Genomic DNA, 18,107 nt, shown 5'->3' with positions numbered 1-18,107 from the left:
AAATTTATAAAAATATTTAAATCATTTGTATCACTTTTATACTAAATTGTAAAAATGTTTTAGTGTTTTCAATATCGCTTACCATTTTTACGCTAATGTTGAAACATTCTCCAGTGTTTTAAAAGGTAGATATTTTTTTAAAACTTGTAACTGTATCACAATGGTAGTGCAGTTAAACGTTCGTTTGTTTTGCTTTTTTGAATTTCGCGCAAAGCTGCACGAGGGCTATCTGCGCTAGCCGTCCCTAATTTAGTAATGTAAAACTAGAGGGAAAGCAGCTAGTCATTAGCACCCACCGCCAACTCTTGGGCTACTATTTTTACCAACGAATAGTGGGACTGACCGTACATTATAACGTCCCCACGCATGAAAGAGCTAGCATGTTTGGTGCGATGGGGATTCAAACCATCTACCCTCAGATTAAGAGTCGCACGACGTAACCCACCTGACCATGCCGGGCGTTAATTATTCATTCTTAATTCTCCTAAACACGAACCTTTTATGAATTGTATTCTATTCAATCGTAATTGTAAATATAAAAATGACAACGCATTAAACTGAAAGTTTCGGTTACTACATTAGCAGCCACGTGTTTTTACTGCTTAGTCAAATTAATTCGTGAAAGTGTGAAAATCTCAGGTACTTTCAGTCATACTTTACGTATCTGTAAAAATAAGCCTTGTTTAGAGTCTCGAAAGTGTTGCATACACAGCGTTTGGTTAATAACCGTGGGAGAGAAAAGAAATAGATTTTCCACAACTGGCTAGGTTTAGGTGCTATTGTACAGATACATGTATAATATGTGAGTGTTTATTATGAGTTTTTTATTGTCATTGTCCAGTTTTAATCCTCCAGAAATAAAGTTTATTTTAAGCTCAACTTTTTTATCCATTTTCTTGAAAGCACAAATCCTGTGAGCTATCACAATCTGGTAAAGATGGCTGGTGGCTGTACCTATGGAACAATTGTTCTTAACCTGGGTTCAATATCTTAAGGCCTCTCGCTGGCACAGCGGCATGTCTGCGGACTTACGTCACTAAAAACAAGAACTATAGAAGTTAAGAGGAGAGTACTAGCCACGAATAACTTGTCAAGGTGTCGAATTACGTGATATTACAATATAAAGAAGTTTTTATTAGTCACTACAATTTCAACAATACTTCAGAAAGAAATTGGTCGTCTTTTAACAATATGAATATTTCTTCACTGAACTCGGCTAGGTGGTTAAAGCACTCAGTTTATTTGCGCCGTTTTCTACGTGTATGAACTAAATTGTAGTAAGTCCTTAGAACTCATAAACGAAACGTTCGTTTGACATCAGAATTCTGTTGAGTTAGATAGTACGTTAAAGGCCCGGGTTGGCCAGGTGGGTTAAGGCCTTCGACTCGTAATCTGAGGGTCGCGGGTTTGAATCCCGGTCTCAACAAACATGTTCGCCCTTTCAGCCGTGGGGACGTTATAATGTACGGTCAATCCCACTATTCGTTGGTAACAGAGTAACCCAAGATTTGGCGGTGGGTGGTGATGACTAGCTGAACTTCCCTCTAGTGAGTATAGAAAGTGTAAATCTGATGAACTATCACAGTTTGGTAAAAATGGCTGACAACTATAGCTATAGAAAGTGTAAATCTGATGAACTGTTACAGTCCGGTAAAAATGGCTAACAGTTATAGCCCATTAGATTTACACTTTCTATAGCTATAACTGTTAGCCGAAAACAGCATCAGATTGCCACTTGAAACATATATTTAAAAAAAAAACCAGCTCGTAATTAGTATATAGTACTTAAAAATCATATTTCAGTGACCAAGAAAGAAAAAGGACAGTTCATGCCAGACTTCAATCCCGGTTCCACAGAATTCAACAACCAGCCAGACTCAGACCATTACGAAGATAACCATCGACGCGACAGCACAAACTGAAAAACAATCTACCTCCACGCAGAAAACTCAAACCAAAATCTCGAGAAGAAACAAAGCATCACAGACCAGCGAAGAACAACTCACCGAAGAACAGCCAGTAGTTCCACCACCAAGACCACGTTTCTCACTTGCACCAATGGGCTTCAAGTGTGGAAACAAGTTCATGATGAAGTTACCACCCGATCTACAAGACTGCAGCTAACAGTTTCCACGTATACCACCAACATAGTTCATCAGTTTTTTTTTGGTTTTTTTTCTTCTTCTTCTTTGTTTGTTTTGTTTCTCTTTCTACCCAGCTACTTCCGGGCACGGTCTGGGTAGATTATTCGGTGCCCAGGCCGTGAAAGTGGGTTTTCTCGGGGTACTCCCGTTTCCCCCCACAGCAAAATCTCTGGCATCGGACCTGTAGGTCCCAGCCTCATTCTGAAAAGGGCCGTTTACCCAGTCAAGGGTATCTAATCAATCACAGTAAATTTCAAAAATCAATTCGCTAGCCGCCAGTGTACTACGTCCTCGAGCCAAGGTCTGGCTCACTTCACTTTCGCTGCTTTCGTCCAGTTCTCCCGTCCTTCCTCTCACTCACAAATATTTTTGAAATGTTAAAAATAAAGTAAAAATCCCACGGATATTTTAAAACATTTCTCATGTAAGGGGACGAAGAGGAACTACAAAGTTCCTGAACACCCCAGTTGGGGAGAGAACTCTTCTGATTTCTCTCTCTCTAAACTGAACCCCTGCCACGCTAGTTTAGTTTAGTTTAGTTTCAGTGACCATATAGGCTACTAACAATGATAGATATTCGATCCAAAATTTCAAAGGTTTTTATAACTTTTCTTATAAGCAAGAAAAATTTCAATATTCAAATAAATCCAACAAAGTTCAAAATTTATAATTTCTCAGTTTTTATTTCAGTTTTTACTTGGAATGCCACAGTTATTCAAGTGATAATTTAACATTTGAAAAATTATCACCTGATCAACTGTAGAGTTTTTACTTGGAATTCTAGACTATTCATCTAATCTAGTTATCTCTCTGCCCCTCGCTAGTACAGTGGTAAGTCTACGGATTTAAAACGCTAAAATCAGCAATTCGATTTCACACGGTGGACTAAGCAGATAGCACGATGTGGCTTTGTAATAAGAAAAACACACACATTTATTTCTGCACGTTAGAAGTTTTCAATAATTTTATTTATAACTCTAAGTATTAATATTATTATCCGCAAAAAAATTGAAATACTACAGATAAACCTGGTAATATTTAAACGTTTGTTGTTGTTTTTTTATTTCGCGCAAAGTTACACGAGGGCTATTAGCGCTAGCCGTCAATAATTTAGCAGTGTAAAACTAGAGCTAAAGCAGCTAGTCATCACCATCAACTCTTGGGTTACTCTTTTACCAACGAATAGTGGGATTGACTGTACATTATAACGCCCCCACGGCTTAAAGGGGGAGTATATTTGGTGTGACGGGAATTCGAACCCGCAACACTCAGATTACGGTTTGAGAGTCTTAACCACCAGGCCATGCCGAGCCTGTTTAGACGAATAAATTACTTTTCAATTCTTAGTGGGTGAAAAGAGGAAGAAAAATATTTATTTAAAAAGTAGGGTCACGTGGCTAGGGCAATATGAGGATCGCGGGTTTGAATCTCCGTCACACCAAACATGCTCACTCTTTCAGCAATGGGAAAGTAATAACCTTACGATCAATTCCACTATTCATTAGTAAAAGAGTAACCCAAGAGGTGGCGGTGGATGGTGATGCCTAGTTGCTTTCCCTATAGTCTTACACTGCTAAATTAGGGACGGCTAGCGCAGATAGTCCTTGTGTAACTTTGCGCGAGATTTAAAAACGAAGAAACATATCTGAATCTTGATGGACTCTGACTTCGGCTTCTAACATGAAACGTATCTCGATTCATCCTAAATGTTCAGTTTCATCAACATAACAATCACCAATGTATTTTATTATGCAAATGCAATTCTTAGAACTGTAAGAGAAAGACATTTTAAATATAATAATTTTACCTGTGTTTCTGATTATATTAGTATCGGTGATATAACCTAGATTGAAGAGCTGACGTTTTAAGATAATACATTGAGTTGCACCATTCTTGTCTGTCATATAATTACTGGACTCGTAATGGCCGAGTGGTTAAGGCACTCGACTCGTAATCGGAGGGTTGCGGGTTTGAATCCACGTCACACCAAACATGCTCGCTCTTTAAACCGTAAAAGCGTTATAATGTAGATTAATCCCACTATTCGTTAGTAAAAGAGTAGCCCAAGAGTTGGTAGTGGGTGGTGATGCCTTTCTGCCTTCCCTCTTGTCTTACAGTGCTAAATTAGAGAAGGCTGGCGCAGATAGCCTTCGTGTAGCTTTAAGCGAAATTCAAAACAAACAAATAATTAAAATAGTACGAGGTATAAAGATTACTATTCAAAAAGAACCAAGTAAAGTAAAGAAACAAGGCTTGTGGTACAAACAAGTGATACTTCTGTTTAGATATTAATATACGTTGAAATGTATTAACTTTTAACTTCGACAGAGGAATGAATGTAAATAGAAATCTTAGTGTTAAAATTATATTTTTTTATGTTTGACATTGAACATTTCACACGTTTCTTGTTCAAAGTCTGGAGCAGGTGCTTATTATCGAACATGAAATCTAAAACAGTTTCGTAAGTTTCTGACTTGGATTCCGTCATGACATTGAGGAAATTGTTTTTCCTCTGTAAAACGGATATTTGTGACACTTTTTACAAGAGATATCAGAATTATTTTTTGGAGATTGTCAGGCTAGATTAGTACAATATAATTCCATCACCATCATTGTATGAAATTGTATATTTCGGTTTGGTTTGTTTTGAATTTCGCACAAAGTTACACTAAGGCTATCTGCGCTAGCTGTTCCTAAGTTAGCAGTGTAAGACTACGTGGAAGGCAGCTAGTCATCACCACCCACTGTTAACTCTTGGGCTACTCTTTTACCAACGAATAATGGGATTGACCGTAACATTATAACGACTCCACGACTGAAAGGGCGAGCATGTTTGGTGTGACAGGGATTCCAACCCGCAACACTCAGATTACGAGTCGAGTGCCTTAGCCATCTGGCCATGCCTGACCGAACTGATAAGTGAAAAATAAATACCATTACAAATCATTACCATGATTCTTTGTAAGTCTACACCATAGTAGTCAAAAGCCAATTGTTAACGTTTCTCTTCCACCAGCCGTTGTTCCTTCAGTGGGACCACCTCTTTGGAATCACAATGTTCATGGCTACCTTCTTCACCTAGAATGTATCCCTTAAGTATCTCTTCAGTAGATACGATGTTCTGTTTTTGTTGAACAATGATAGAGACTTAGTTGTGCCTGATATTAAAGACCCATTTGACTTATAGTTAGTAGGCGTGTGACCGTGTGACATTAATATAAAAAGAAACGACATTTCTTTTGTTTCGTGTGGCCCAGCACAGCCCTAGTGATTAGGGTGCTCGACTCTCAACCTGAATCCCCGTGACACCAAACACGCTTGCCCTGTCAGCCGTGGGGGTGTTATAACGTGACGTCAACACCACTATTCGTTGGTAAAAGAGTAAAATTGTAAAAAAAAAAGTTCTACATTTATATTTTTAAAGTGTTATGAGTTGTCTGTTTTGGTTTTTTCTCACTTTTTAAAGTATTTAAAAGCTATATTTATAAGGTAATGGAAAGTTGGTTTAAAAAAAAACAACAGAAAATTACGATATTAATTAAGCTTGTCATAAGATATTAGTAAAAGACCTATAACACTTTGAGCACTACATTTATTTCTAGTTATCTAGGTATTTTTAACGAACTAGAAAAACGTATAACATTGGTATTACAACCATACTGCGTTCGTCATATTCATTGTCAGTGACGCGTTTTGCTGAATCCAAAGATCATCAGATCAACTGGGATGTAACAAACAACAGTATTCGTCGAAAAACCAGTTATATAATCCATTTGTTACAACAACAGTTATAAAGGTGTGGCTGTAAAAGCATTCACACCATAAGAAATGTGTGATATTATTTTACTGATTATTCACTCTGAACTTTATTTATTTCGTATTTCAATATTTTACTCGGAAACAAACGGTCAAAGAAATAATTCCGTTACATGAAAAAAGTTCATAACGCTTGAGACTAGTGTTGTAATAATGTAACAACAATCAGAATTACATATTAATTATTACTAAAATTTATGGTTCAAGCCCTAAAATTACATGTAACATAACAATATTCTAAGAAATCATTTTCGTATAATCACAATTTTAGTCGATTTAGTCTTTAAAGACAAAGGGTTTTAGCTGTTAACCCTAATTCTCTTGTCATTCACTCTTCAGGTAGGAGGAACCATCTGATGTCTTCTGATTTCTGACTTCTAATGGCTCTAAACATAAGGAAAGTAAATACTCAAATTAGTTTTAGTTCATTAAAATTTGGTTGTTATATTTTAACAATATCTCCCTAAAAAACAAGTTGTCGTTCATTTGTAGGATAATTGTTACAGACTACAAGACATTTTAACAAATGAGGTTCGAAGATTGCTTACGCGAAAAATATTTTGGTCCAAGTTTAGGGATTATTTTAAAAATAATTGTGCACAAAATTTACGCGTTATTTTTCAATGGCACGTGTATCTTACACCAGTTAAGATTTAAAATAATACAATATAACATTTTTAATGACACTATCCATCATCTTAAATCTAGTAACTTTGGTGGCTAAACATACTGTTCACTTTCTCTTTGTTGAAAGAATTGCTGGGTTTGTTCTGTTGTTAAATGGAAGGATACACAACTAACTATCTGTATGGCATCCATTACAGAGATAGAACTTTTCTTTTTAGCTTATAAGTCCTCAGTCTTAACTCTGAGCCACGAGGGAGTTGGGGCGAATATAATACTAAAACAATAGAAACACCAAAGAACTTTTACTGCTTGTTCTCACATAAAAATATAGGATGTGAGTTTGTGTGTGTGTCTGTTTGTGTTTGCCTTTCAGCCAACTCTACAACAATTCATGCTATACATTGTTTCAAAAACATGCATGCTCATTGTTTCTGTGAGATCATTAATTTATGTATTTACTTAAAAAATGACCCAAACATGACAAGGCATAATCACTGTAGTTAGAGATAGAAAATTAGCCTGAAAGAATAGTTTCGAAATGAAAGTGTTTTAGAAGGTCAATTACACTTGTTTCCTACGATATGAAATCCGCGAATTGTATTTAATAGGTAAGATAGGCTTCGCATTACGAGCCCACTTAAATGGTGCTATTACAATTATAACACGAATAGCCTTGTTTACGCTTTCGTTATTACAGAGTTCGAAATACGAACCTGGTGACTTGTTGTAAGAAGACGCTTTGGACATGTTTTCCAAACGAGGTCACTCATACAAAACACAGATTAAAAAAAACTATCAGATTACATCCTTGTTTTTGTTGGCGTTTCATGCATCTACCTAACGATTTTCATTGTTTTACCTTCAACATAATGATATTAATTAACATGTGGCATCCTACACACGTTTAGTGAAACAATTTGATTGTTTGTTGACAATTAAAGTACGAAGTTGCACAATGAACTAACTGCACCCTGATTAACCCCGTTTTCTAGCACTGTAAGTCCGCAGACATACGGCTGTGCCACTGGCAAAACAGTGAAACGAGCAAATTGATATATCAATTTATGCACAGGTGCCTAACACACATAGTGTGGCAGGAAATATGTGTTTGTTTGTGTTTGAAATTTCGCGCAAAGATACACGAGGCCAATTCTAATTTGAGCAGTGAAAATCTAGAGAGAAGTAGCTAGTCATCACCACCAACTCTTGGAACACTCTTTCACCAACGAATAGTGGGATTGACCATAACATTATAACGCCCCCACGGTGTTTGACCATGATGGACTCATTAGTAATTTATGTTTGCTGACTAGAAAAAGTTGAGTGTGGACAAATACTTTCTGGGCCTGTAATCTGAGGGTCGCAGCTTTGAATCCCCGTCACACTAAACATGCTTTCTCGTTCACCCGTGAGGGCATTGTTATATGCGGTCAATTTAACTATTTGTTGGTAAAAGAGTATTCCAAGAGTTGGCGGTGGGTGGTGTTAACTAAATACTTTTCCTCTAGATTTACACTGAGAAATTAAGGACGGTTAGCGCACATAGTTCGCGTGTAGTTTTGTGCGAAGTTCAAAAAACAAACAAATATACATTATTACTAAACAATTATGTTACATTGGCTTTGGGATTTTTATTTTGCTCTCTCCCATTCCAAGAAAGTTAATCAACCATAAAGACATATGTTTATTGACAAAAAAGTGCTTATTTCGAGGTGACCAATGTGAAACAATAGTAAAGTTTCAATTTTATTCACAAAGTTTATTTGAATGTTCTTGAAGGAACCGTGTCAAAAGATGTGGATAAATTCATGGTTAAGATTTAACAGTTATTTATAGACTCTGGAATGGCATGGTGTGAAATTCAAAACTAACCAAAAACAATTTATTTTCTATTTAATTTTTTAATTCATATAACATATATCCGGAGCAGCTGATTATGTCGTCAAATGATGTTGTTTTTTGAATTAAGCACAAATCTACTCAATGGGCTATCTGTGCTCTGCTCACCACGGGTATCGAAACCCGGTTTTTAGCGTTGTAAGTCCGTAGACGTGCCGCTGAGCTACTGGGGAACGTCGTAAAATGATTTAAGCCTAATTAATACAAGTCGACTTAAGAAAATCTTAGGATAAAAGCATTGCGAAACCAAATATGCAGCAAGTCAGTAAGATTAGTTGTATGAAATGCATAATTTACTTTTTTACGATAAAATTACTACAAAGTTTTCCAGTTTACCTTGAAATACCCACATTTCATCACTCGTTTCATTCGGCACCATAAGTAAAATTCCAGTTAAACTGTTTGGGTCTGTACTTTGTTTGGTCCTGAGTTCAAACGGGACTTTCCAATTCTGTTTGCCCCACATCCCAGAAAGTTTATTCAAGTCTATTTTGTCCCATATCACAGGAAGCTTCTTCAAGTCTCGTTTACCCCACATCCCAGAAAGTCTATTCCAGTCCCGTTTGCCCCACATTCCAGAAAGCCTATTCCAGTCTCGTTTGCCCCACATCCCAGAAAGCCTATTCCAGTCTCGTTTGCCCCACATCCCAGAAAGTCTGTTCCAATCCCGTTTGTCCCACGTGTCAGACATGTAGTTCAACCCTGTTTCTTTCAAGACTTCAGAAGGCTTGTCCAACATCCTCTCCTTCCATCTTGCAGAAAGACCATTCCACACTTCTTTCTGGTGCTCTTTGTCTTTGGCTCTTAGCAGCAAGGCTTCTAGGGCTGGACTAATTTCAGAATTAAATCCTCCCACCAGAACAAACAAGATCCAAATATGGAGGACAAATACGATTCCACTGGTAATTCGATGCATGTGTACTATAAACAAAGATGAATTTAAATCACTAAGAAAACCTGCCTGAATGAAATATGCTGACTCAGCAGAAATATTACATCATTAAAATATGAAATGTGCAATGTTAATGTTTATTAAGGAAAACTATATTAATTTAATTGGATATGAAATTCTTTTGCAAGTAAAATTATTTAAATACAGTTACATGATAATATAACGTGCGTAAACGTGTATGTTGTTTGGGATACTGCTGCAGGCAGAAATCTAGCTTTTTACACCATGTGATCACTCAGATATGATCTTTAAAACTGCGGCATTGTATAGGCAGATTCTTATAAAGCTACAACAGTGTAGAGGCAGATTCTTATAAAACTATGATATTGTACAGGCAGATTCTTATAAAGCTACAACACTATAGAGGCAGATTTTTACAAAACTACGATATTGTATAGGCAGATTCTTTTCTCAGCAAAATGGGAAGCTGGAAAGAATTTCCATTAAAAATCGATCATCACAGGCCGTCGGTATGTAAGCCAACATTGAGCGTGGAATAAAAACAGTTAAAAGTGTTTTGGGACAGGAAAAAAACAACATAACCTTGGCCTTCTGTTATTTAGTCTATCTTGCCTCGCATTTCACAAAGAATATATCCTAACCCGTTCATTGTGATGTATGGGGCTCATAATACTGTTTTACACTTATGTTTATAAAAAAAACTACAACAAAAAACACACATACACACACTTAAGAAAATATTTTTCCAGATTAAATGTTTATATTGAATGAAAGATTTCGGTTTTTCATTCGAAATTTTGTTTTAAGCTTTTTTTAAAATAAATATAAACGACGAAAAAAAATGCGAAAAGCAAATGGTAAAGGTTTGGTTTGAATTTCGCGCAAAGCTACACGAGGGCTATCTGTGCAAGCCGTCCCTAATTTAGCAGTGTAAGACTAGAGGGAAGGCAACTAATTATCCCCACTTACAGTTAACTCTTGGGATACTCTTTTACGAACGAATAGTGGGATTGAGCGCCACATTTATAACACCCCCATGGCTGAAAGGGCCAGCATGTTTGGTGTGACGAGGAATAGAACCCGCGACCCTCAGATCACGAGTCCAGTGCCTTAACTACTTGGCAAGGGTTAAGGTAGAATTAACGAATGCTAAACAAAGAATACTGTTTTGTAGCCTGAGATTGCATAATGACTTTCTCTATTCTACCTCAATACACTCTAATAATACAATAGATTTCATTCCTTTCAGGCTTAGAACGTATCATTAAACTTTATCAGTAATGATTAATATAAAAAAAAAATTCGGAGAAACTTTTATTTGTCACATATTTTAATGAGGGAATGTCTGTGTTTTCCTTTAGCAAAGCCACACAGGCTATTTATTTACAGTGTCCACTGAGGGAAATCTAACCCCTGATTTTAGCATTTTAAATCCGAAGACTTACCGCTATTCCACTGGAGGATATTAATGGGGGAAACCTTTTTGCTCAAATTAATTTTGATAAGTTTCAAGTATCGTTTTTTGTAATCTTTGAGGGATATAATAATTCTAAATTAACGTCACACAATAATTTCCTTCAACTAATTTACACGTTGTGGCAGTCATGAGCTAGAAAGAGCTGTATATATTTACAGTGTTTCTTGGCCACGGGTGCATTGAAACCGCCTTGCCAACCAGTGAAATTTCACAAAAACAACCAAACAGAAACTAACAAATTATTCATTAGTAAATCGTATTTTATCCCCGTTCTATTTTAATGGTCTACGACAGCGAGACGGTATCTGGAGTCGAAACGGTGGTCTATAAAATATAATTATTTTATGAGCTGCTCACCAAACAAAGGCGGACGGTATTTAGAACCGAAACGATAAGAAACGGTGATCTATAAAATATAATCATGTTATTAGCTGCTCACCTTACAAAGGCGAGCAGTATTTGGAATCGAAACGGTGAGAAACGTTGGTCTATAAAATGTAATTATTTTATTAGCTGCTCACCTTACGGCCCGGCATGGCCAAGCGTGTTAAGGCGTGCGACTCGTAATCTGAGGGTCGCGGGTTCGCATCCCGATCGCGTCAAACATGCTCGCCCTTTCAGCCGTGGGGACGTTATAATGTGACGATCAATCCCACTATTCGTTGGTAAAAGAGTAGCTCAAGAGTTAGCGGTGGGTGGTGATGACTAGCTGCCTTCCCTCTAGTCTTACACTGCTAAATTAGAGACGGTTAGCACAGATAGCCCTCGAGTAGCTTTGTGCGAAATTCCAACACAAACAAACAAAAAATGCTCACCTTACAAAGGCAGACGGTATTTGGAATCGAAACGGTAAGAAACGCTGGTCTATAAAATATAATTATTTTATTAGCTGCTCACTTTTTAAAGGCGGCAGAGCATCATTTCGAGGCACAACAAATATAAAAATGTATTGAAATTTCAAATGAAGATCTGAGGGAAAATGTGGCAATGAATGGAAGTGTTTGTTTTTTAAGGGCAAGTGTACACAGTGGGTTATCTGTACTGTGTTCAACACCAGTATAGCGTTATAACCCTTCGGATTTACAGCTGAGTTACTAAGAGGAATATAAAATGGACTAAATGATAGAAAATATTAACTAAAATTTCAATAAACATTTATACCTTTCAGTCCTGTGCGCAGAATGTTTAAAGGGGAAAATTATTTGTTTCTGAATTTCGCGCAAAGCTACACGAGGACTATCTGTGCTAGTCATCTCTAATTTAGCAGTGTAAGACTAGAGGGAAGGCAGCTAGTCATCACCACCCACCGCCAACTCTTGGGCTACTCTTTTATCAACGAATAGTGGGATTGACCGTCACATTACAACGTCCCCACGTCTGAAAGGGCGAGCATGTTTGGCGCGACGGGGATGCAAACCCGCGACCTTCAGATTACGAGTCGCACGCCATAATACGCTTGGCCATGCCGGGTCCCTAAGCATGATTTTGTTAGATTAAAATAGTTGGGGGTTCGGCCGAATACCCCACTTCTAACTATGTGCGTGCCCGTATATGTTGTTTGGGATACTGCTGCAGGTAGAAATCTAGTTTTTTACACAATGTGATCGCTCAGATGTGATCAGAAAAAGCTACGGCACTGTATAAGCAGATTCTTATACAGCTACGATATTCTACAGGCAGATTCTTGAAAAACTATGATTCTGTATAGGCAGATTCTCATACAGCTACGATATTTTACAGGCCGATTCTTGAAAAACTATGATACTGTATAGGCAGATTCTTCTAAAACTACAATACTGTACAGGCAGATTTTTATAAAATTACGATACTGTATAGGCATATTCTTATAAAAGCAAAATGGGAAGCTTGAAGAAACTTCCATTAAACATCTGTCATCACAGGCCGTCAGTATGTAAGCCTACATATCTCAATCAGCTTCATGTGCTTTTTATTTAAACAGACTTTCTTTGTGCTAGTAAAAAATGTTTTACAACGAGCTAACAAATAAAGTTTGAAAATCACAATCAGATTTGTAAATTGTGTTTGGAGTTAAGCACACAGCAACACAATAAGCTATTTGTGCTCTGCCCACTACGGGTATAGAAACCCGGATTCTAGCATTGTAAGTCCGCAAACATACTGCTTTATCACCTGGGAGCAGATGTGTAAAACTCCTCGTTAGTAGTTGTATGAAATAATGTAGTTTAAATACTTTTGTTGACTCTTTTTACTGGTGACCCATAATGGGGTAGTAAAGAATAATGTGATTTAAGGTTTTACAAAATGAATAAAAAACTGGGAATTTTAAGACCTGAAAATAGGAATTGTAACGAAACTAAGGAAGGAAGGCTGAATACATAGAAACTAAGAAAGGAAGGCTGAATACATAGAAACTAAGGAAGAAAGGGTGATTACATAAAAACTAAGGAAGTAAGGCTGAATACATTGAAACTAAGGAAGGAAGGCTGAATACATAAATCTAAGGAAGAAAGGAAGACTAAATACATAGAAACTAAGGAAGGAAATCTGAATACGTAGAAACTAAGGAAGGAAGGCTGAATACATAGCAGGTCAAATCACAAACCCCCGCTAGTTGGGGTCCATCAGATACAATTTTCTTACATCTTTTACGAGCCCTATTTGGGGCTTTTTAAACTCCTAGTCTTTTATTTATCTTGTTTTTTGGCTTTGTATATGCTTAACTACGGACAAAAAATAATTTGATAAGATATCTGACTTTATACATTGTAATAAGCATAGCTAGCTGATACGGTTCATAATGATTTATAGTAGCTTCTGACTACTTGATCGCATTAGTTTGAGATGTAAGAGATTAAGTTGCAGCTGGAGATTTTCATCATATCTGTTTGAGAATATAGTGAGCATTTCCAGTTTCTGCGTAACGAAAGTCTATATATATAATAATACGCAGCAATGTAATGTTGAGCTGATAAACTAGATGGAAAACACCCACTACCTTGAGTTATATTAATTGAACATAGGAATTTGACAGTTGCTCTTAAAACCCTCTCGCGATCCCGAAATGTGAAATGCAACTTTACTACAACAAAACATGATGTTGCTGCAATGAACCGCGATTCAGGAACTATCAGATTCACAGTTTCACACGATGAACTTTGTAATGTTATGGTCAATCCCACCGTTTGTTGGTAAATGAGTAGCCCAGGAGTTGGCGGTTGATGAGCGCTTTCCCGTTAGTATTACACTGCTAAACTACTTAAATGTAATTAACTTTCGCTACTTTGGCATTTATTCTATATTACAAAGATGTTTCAGATCCCTTCTCAGTACTCATTTGGTACTACAAACACTTACTCATTTGGTACTTCAAACACCTTCTCACTTGGTACTTCAAACACCTACTCATTTGGTACTTCAAAAACCTACTAATTTGGTACTTCAAACACCTACTCATTTGGTACTTCAAACACCTACTTATTTGGTACTTTAAGAACTTTTACTGAGGTTTAATTATTTGTTTCAGAAGAAATTTAAATTGGACCTTCTCATCCCAGATTTTAGTGTTGGAAATCGGCAAACTGACCTCTGTCCCTCCGATAGAAGCCCGGCATGGCCAGATGGTTGAGGTACTCGACTCGTAATACGAGGGCCGCGGGCTCGAATCCCCGTCACACCAAACATGCTCGCCCTTTAAGCCGTGGGGGCGTTATAATGTAGGTCAATCCCACTATTCGTCGGTAAAAATGTAGCCCAAGAATTGGCGGTGGGTGGTGCTGATTAGTTGCTTCTCTCTAGTCTTACACTGCTAAATTAGGGAAGGCTATCGCAGATAGCCTTGGAGTAGCCTTGCGTGAAATTGAAAACAAACCAAACCAAACCGAACTCTCTTGTGAACTTATATATCAGAAGTGCAAAACTTCACATTGCATTGTTCGAGTTGTTAGCGTCTCAGGGATTGAACATCGAATTTTGAGACCTAGAAAACGTTAATTTTAACATTACTGTGAGATTTCTAATCGATTAATAATATCATAATATATTCAGCAAATGTGAAAGAAAAATAACCCATGATTTTATCAATACAACTTGGTTTCAACTTATGTCAAAAGATGTCGCTAGTCAAAATTAAATTAAAGCGTATCCCAACCTGTTAGTTCTACTTCTTTTCTTCTCTTCAAAAGATGATTAGAACGTTTTGGAGCGACTGTTACCTCGTGTTGGAAAACATAGGTGTCTCGCTACGACTCTCCTCTCTTCTTTTATACTTTTCATGTCGAAGGTTTTTACATGTCTCTTCTTCTGATTGGCTAATACTCTGGAGACGTAGGCTTTTAATTGTCATGCGCAACAATAATGCTATTAAAAAACAAAATTAAAACTTGTGATGGATACCTTACTTTAGTGAAAAGTTATATGAAGTGTAATTATGTCAACTGCACGTATCACATGGATGAATTAACCTCATTTGTTTTTTTAAAACTAAGTAATATGATAATCATAATTATATTTAATACATTAAGGAAAGTATTAGAGAAAGTTTTTGCAATTTCGACTCTCTTTTATTAAAGTTTTAAAAGTTTTCGGACACCAATAATATTTCGAAAATATAAAAAAATATCCCCATTAAAATATTTATTCTTAATTTTTATAGTGTCAACGCCAATTTACGTTAAGCAATTCTCGTTTAAAAATGTATCTCAGAACTGCTGGTATGTGTATTAACACTTTTATTGATAAGCAGACAACAACGTTTCGACCTTCCTAGGTCATCTGCAGGTTAATAATTCTCATTTAAAAATGTATCTCCGAACGGTTGGTACGGGTATTAACACTTTTATTGATAAGCAAAGAACAACGTTTAACCTTCCTAGGTCATCTTCAGGTTAACAACTCTCATTTAACTTCACGTGCTGGTGACGAGGGTGTTCGTTACACCAAACATGCTCATCACTTTCCGTTGTGATGACTAGGCCTTTAGTCTGTACCTACTAAGTTAAAGAACCCGGCATGGCCAGGTGGTTAAGGCACTTAAGTCGTAATCCGAGGGCCGTGGTTTCGAATCTTCGTCACACCAAACATGCTCGCCCTTTCAGCCGTGGAAGGGGGTTATAATGTTACAGTGATGTCTAGCTGCTTTCCACCTAGTCTCATAATGCTAAATTAGAGAATACTGGTGCAAATAGCCCTCGTGTAGCTTTGCGCGAAATTCAAAACAAACAAAGTTAGAGATGATTAATCTTAGACCAAGTACAAGAATTTTACAAAAATCTACAACAATGCTCTGGAATAATTTAAGTCTGACATTGAAACGGACTGAAAGATAAATCAAAGATGGCTAGTCCAAATGTGAGCTCGACTATAGATGTTTCGTAAATTTTTGTTTTCAATTTCAACCCACTATTGTTTTAAGTCGTTATATTTAAATTATTTTCATCTTTTAGAAGGACAAAGGAGATGGAGGGGGGGGGGTGAATCAGGAAGTAAATATCCTGGGGTTGAAAAGTAACCACCCCACCAACCTTCAACTTTCTTTTTTTTTAAGTTTTCCATGATTGTTCTACATTAACTACCGGGAATATGAAATATACGTAAACATCAACTATTATGGCGTGATTACACTTAAAAATTTGTACAAGGGTATAAAAGGCCTTCACACTATAGCGATTGTTGTTGTAAGAAATGGCCGATATAAACAGCGTTTCGACCACTACTGTATATATTCATTATATCCCAATGAGCTTGACTGAGCGAAACGCGTCGTCCGCGATAGGTATAACGGATGATTGATATACGGCTATTACATGCTCTTCTAATTACTTAAATTCTCTAAAGGGCCTGGATGAAAATGTAAAGTTAATTACGCAATAAGTCTAACAATATGTTTGGTGACAATATTACTGAATATTTAAACGTGACAAACACGCTGGTTGACAAAAGACCAAGGCGTTTAGGTGCTCCAAGAAAGTCTAGACAGGGGATACCTAACTTTAGATCATCCTCGAAATCCAGTCCATAAGAAATTAAGAACTTGCAAAGGACATTTTAAAGAGTTTTCAGAACTCGTGTTCTTCCTTTTGTTGTTTAATATTTCGTGTCACAACGTTTTATTTATATTTCCTTGAAAAATGACGTTTTGATTATATGTGTTTGTCGCCGAAATAGTTTTATTTGTATTGCATATCTTGAGCAAATTTTGTAGTTCTCATATCAAACACTTTAGGTTGTGTATGTGTATCAAACACTTTAGGTTGTGTATGTGTATCAAACACTTTAGGTTGTGTATGTGTATCAAACACTTTAGGTTGTGTATGTAAATACACGAAATAGTTGAGAACTTGTAGAGAGTGATAAGTATGTTTATAAACTTAAACAAAATCAACTGAAGATCAATTAAACTTTAGGTATTTTAACACATTGTGCTTAAACAGTGTTAGTATATATAACCAGTTTAAAGGCTATTCGCATGTGGAAATAATTTAATACCTGTTTAAAAGCTGCAGGTATATCGAACTAATTTAAAGACTGTTAGTATATGGAAACAATGTAAAGGCTGTTCGTGTATAGAACAAATTTAAAGACTGCTGGTATATCGAACTAATTTAAAGGGTGTTCGTATATAGAATCGATTTAATGTCTGTAGGTATACAGAACCAATTTAAAGACAACTAGTATATAGAACCAGTTTAAAGACTGGTAGTATATCGAACTAATTTAAATACTTTTGTGTATAGAAACAATGTAAAGGCTATTGGTATATAAAAGCGATTTAAGGACTGCTAGTATATATAACGAATTTAAAGGCTGTTGGTGTATAGAACCGGTTTGTTTTTCTTTGTTAAGCATGTCTCTAACATCATCTCGAGTTCTAAAATACTGTTTTACAGCATTACTATGTTTGATAGAATCAGATTCTGATGCAATAATATCAGATTTTTGACTTGTGACAACTCAATAAAAATATGTCACTGTTTTTTATTTCTTTCATTGCCCTATTTATAAATTCAAATTAATTATTTATTAAAAGCTCACTGATAATTTTGAATACATGTTTATAGAGAATACACAAAAAAGAACCCTAACATTTTCGTTCAATGAAGTAATTGATAAAACAACACTTGTAAAGTTTGTTCACAGAGTTTGTCCTAAGTACTATTAAAGTGGTGGTTTCCTGCTTGCATCACAGATAAATGGCCTGGTTCTGGTGTCATGTAACAGTTTTGTTTGTAAAGTCTTTGAATAAAAACGATTT

At 36.4% G+C, this 18,107-nt stretch overlaps 1 protein-coding gene across 2 annotated transcripts; it reads right to left on the bottom strand.

Annotated features, from left to right (window-relative positions):
* Window positions 1–6,235: 6,235 nt before the first annotated feature.
* LOC143246098 (uncharacterized) lies at window positions 6,236–15,115 on the bottom strand. 2 transcript variants are annotated; one of them, XM_076492314.1, is made up of 3 exons: window positions 15,006–15,115; window positions 8,823–9,407; window positions 6,236–6,346 (listed from the first exon to the last, which is right to left on the bottom strand). In XM_076492314.1, exons 2-3 carry the CDS (start codon window positions 9,400–9,402, stop codon window positions 6,285–6,287), a joined length of 642 nt encoding a protein of 213 aa, XP_076348429.1. In that variant the 5' UTR covers window positions 9,403–9,407; window positions 15,006–15,115; the 3' UTR covers window positions 6,236–6,284. The 2 variants fall into 2 exon arrangements, with proteins under 2 accessions (XP_076348429.1, XP_076348430.1); XM_076492315.1 differs by having other exon boundaries at window positions 8,837–9,407.
* Window positions 15,116–18,107: the final 2,992 nt, after the last annotated feature.

Source organism: Tachypleus tridentatus, chromosome 3, assembly GCF_004210375.1.
Source record: "Tachypleus tridentatus isolate NWPU-2018 chromosome 3, ASM421037v1, whole genome shotgun sequence".
NCBI classification, from domain to species: domain Eukaryota; kingdom Metazoa; phylum Arthropoda; class Merostomata; order Xiphosura; family Limulidae; genus Tachypleus; species Tachypleus tridentatus.
This window is presented reverse-complemented; position numbering and strand designations above follow the sequence as displayed.

Excerpts from the sequence above, each read along its gene's own strand:
- LOC143246098 (XM_076492314.1), bottom strand. The coding sequence starts at position 9,402 with ATGCATCGAATTACCAGTGGAATCGTATTTGTCCTCCATATTTGGATC. Across the intron at positions 6,347-8,822 it reads TGAAATGTGGGTATTTCAAG|AGCCATTAGAAGTCAGAAAT; the intron begins GTAAACTGGAAA and ends CCTTATGTTTAG.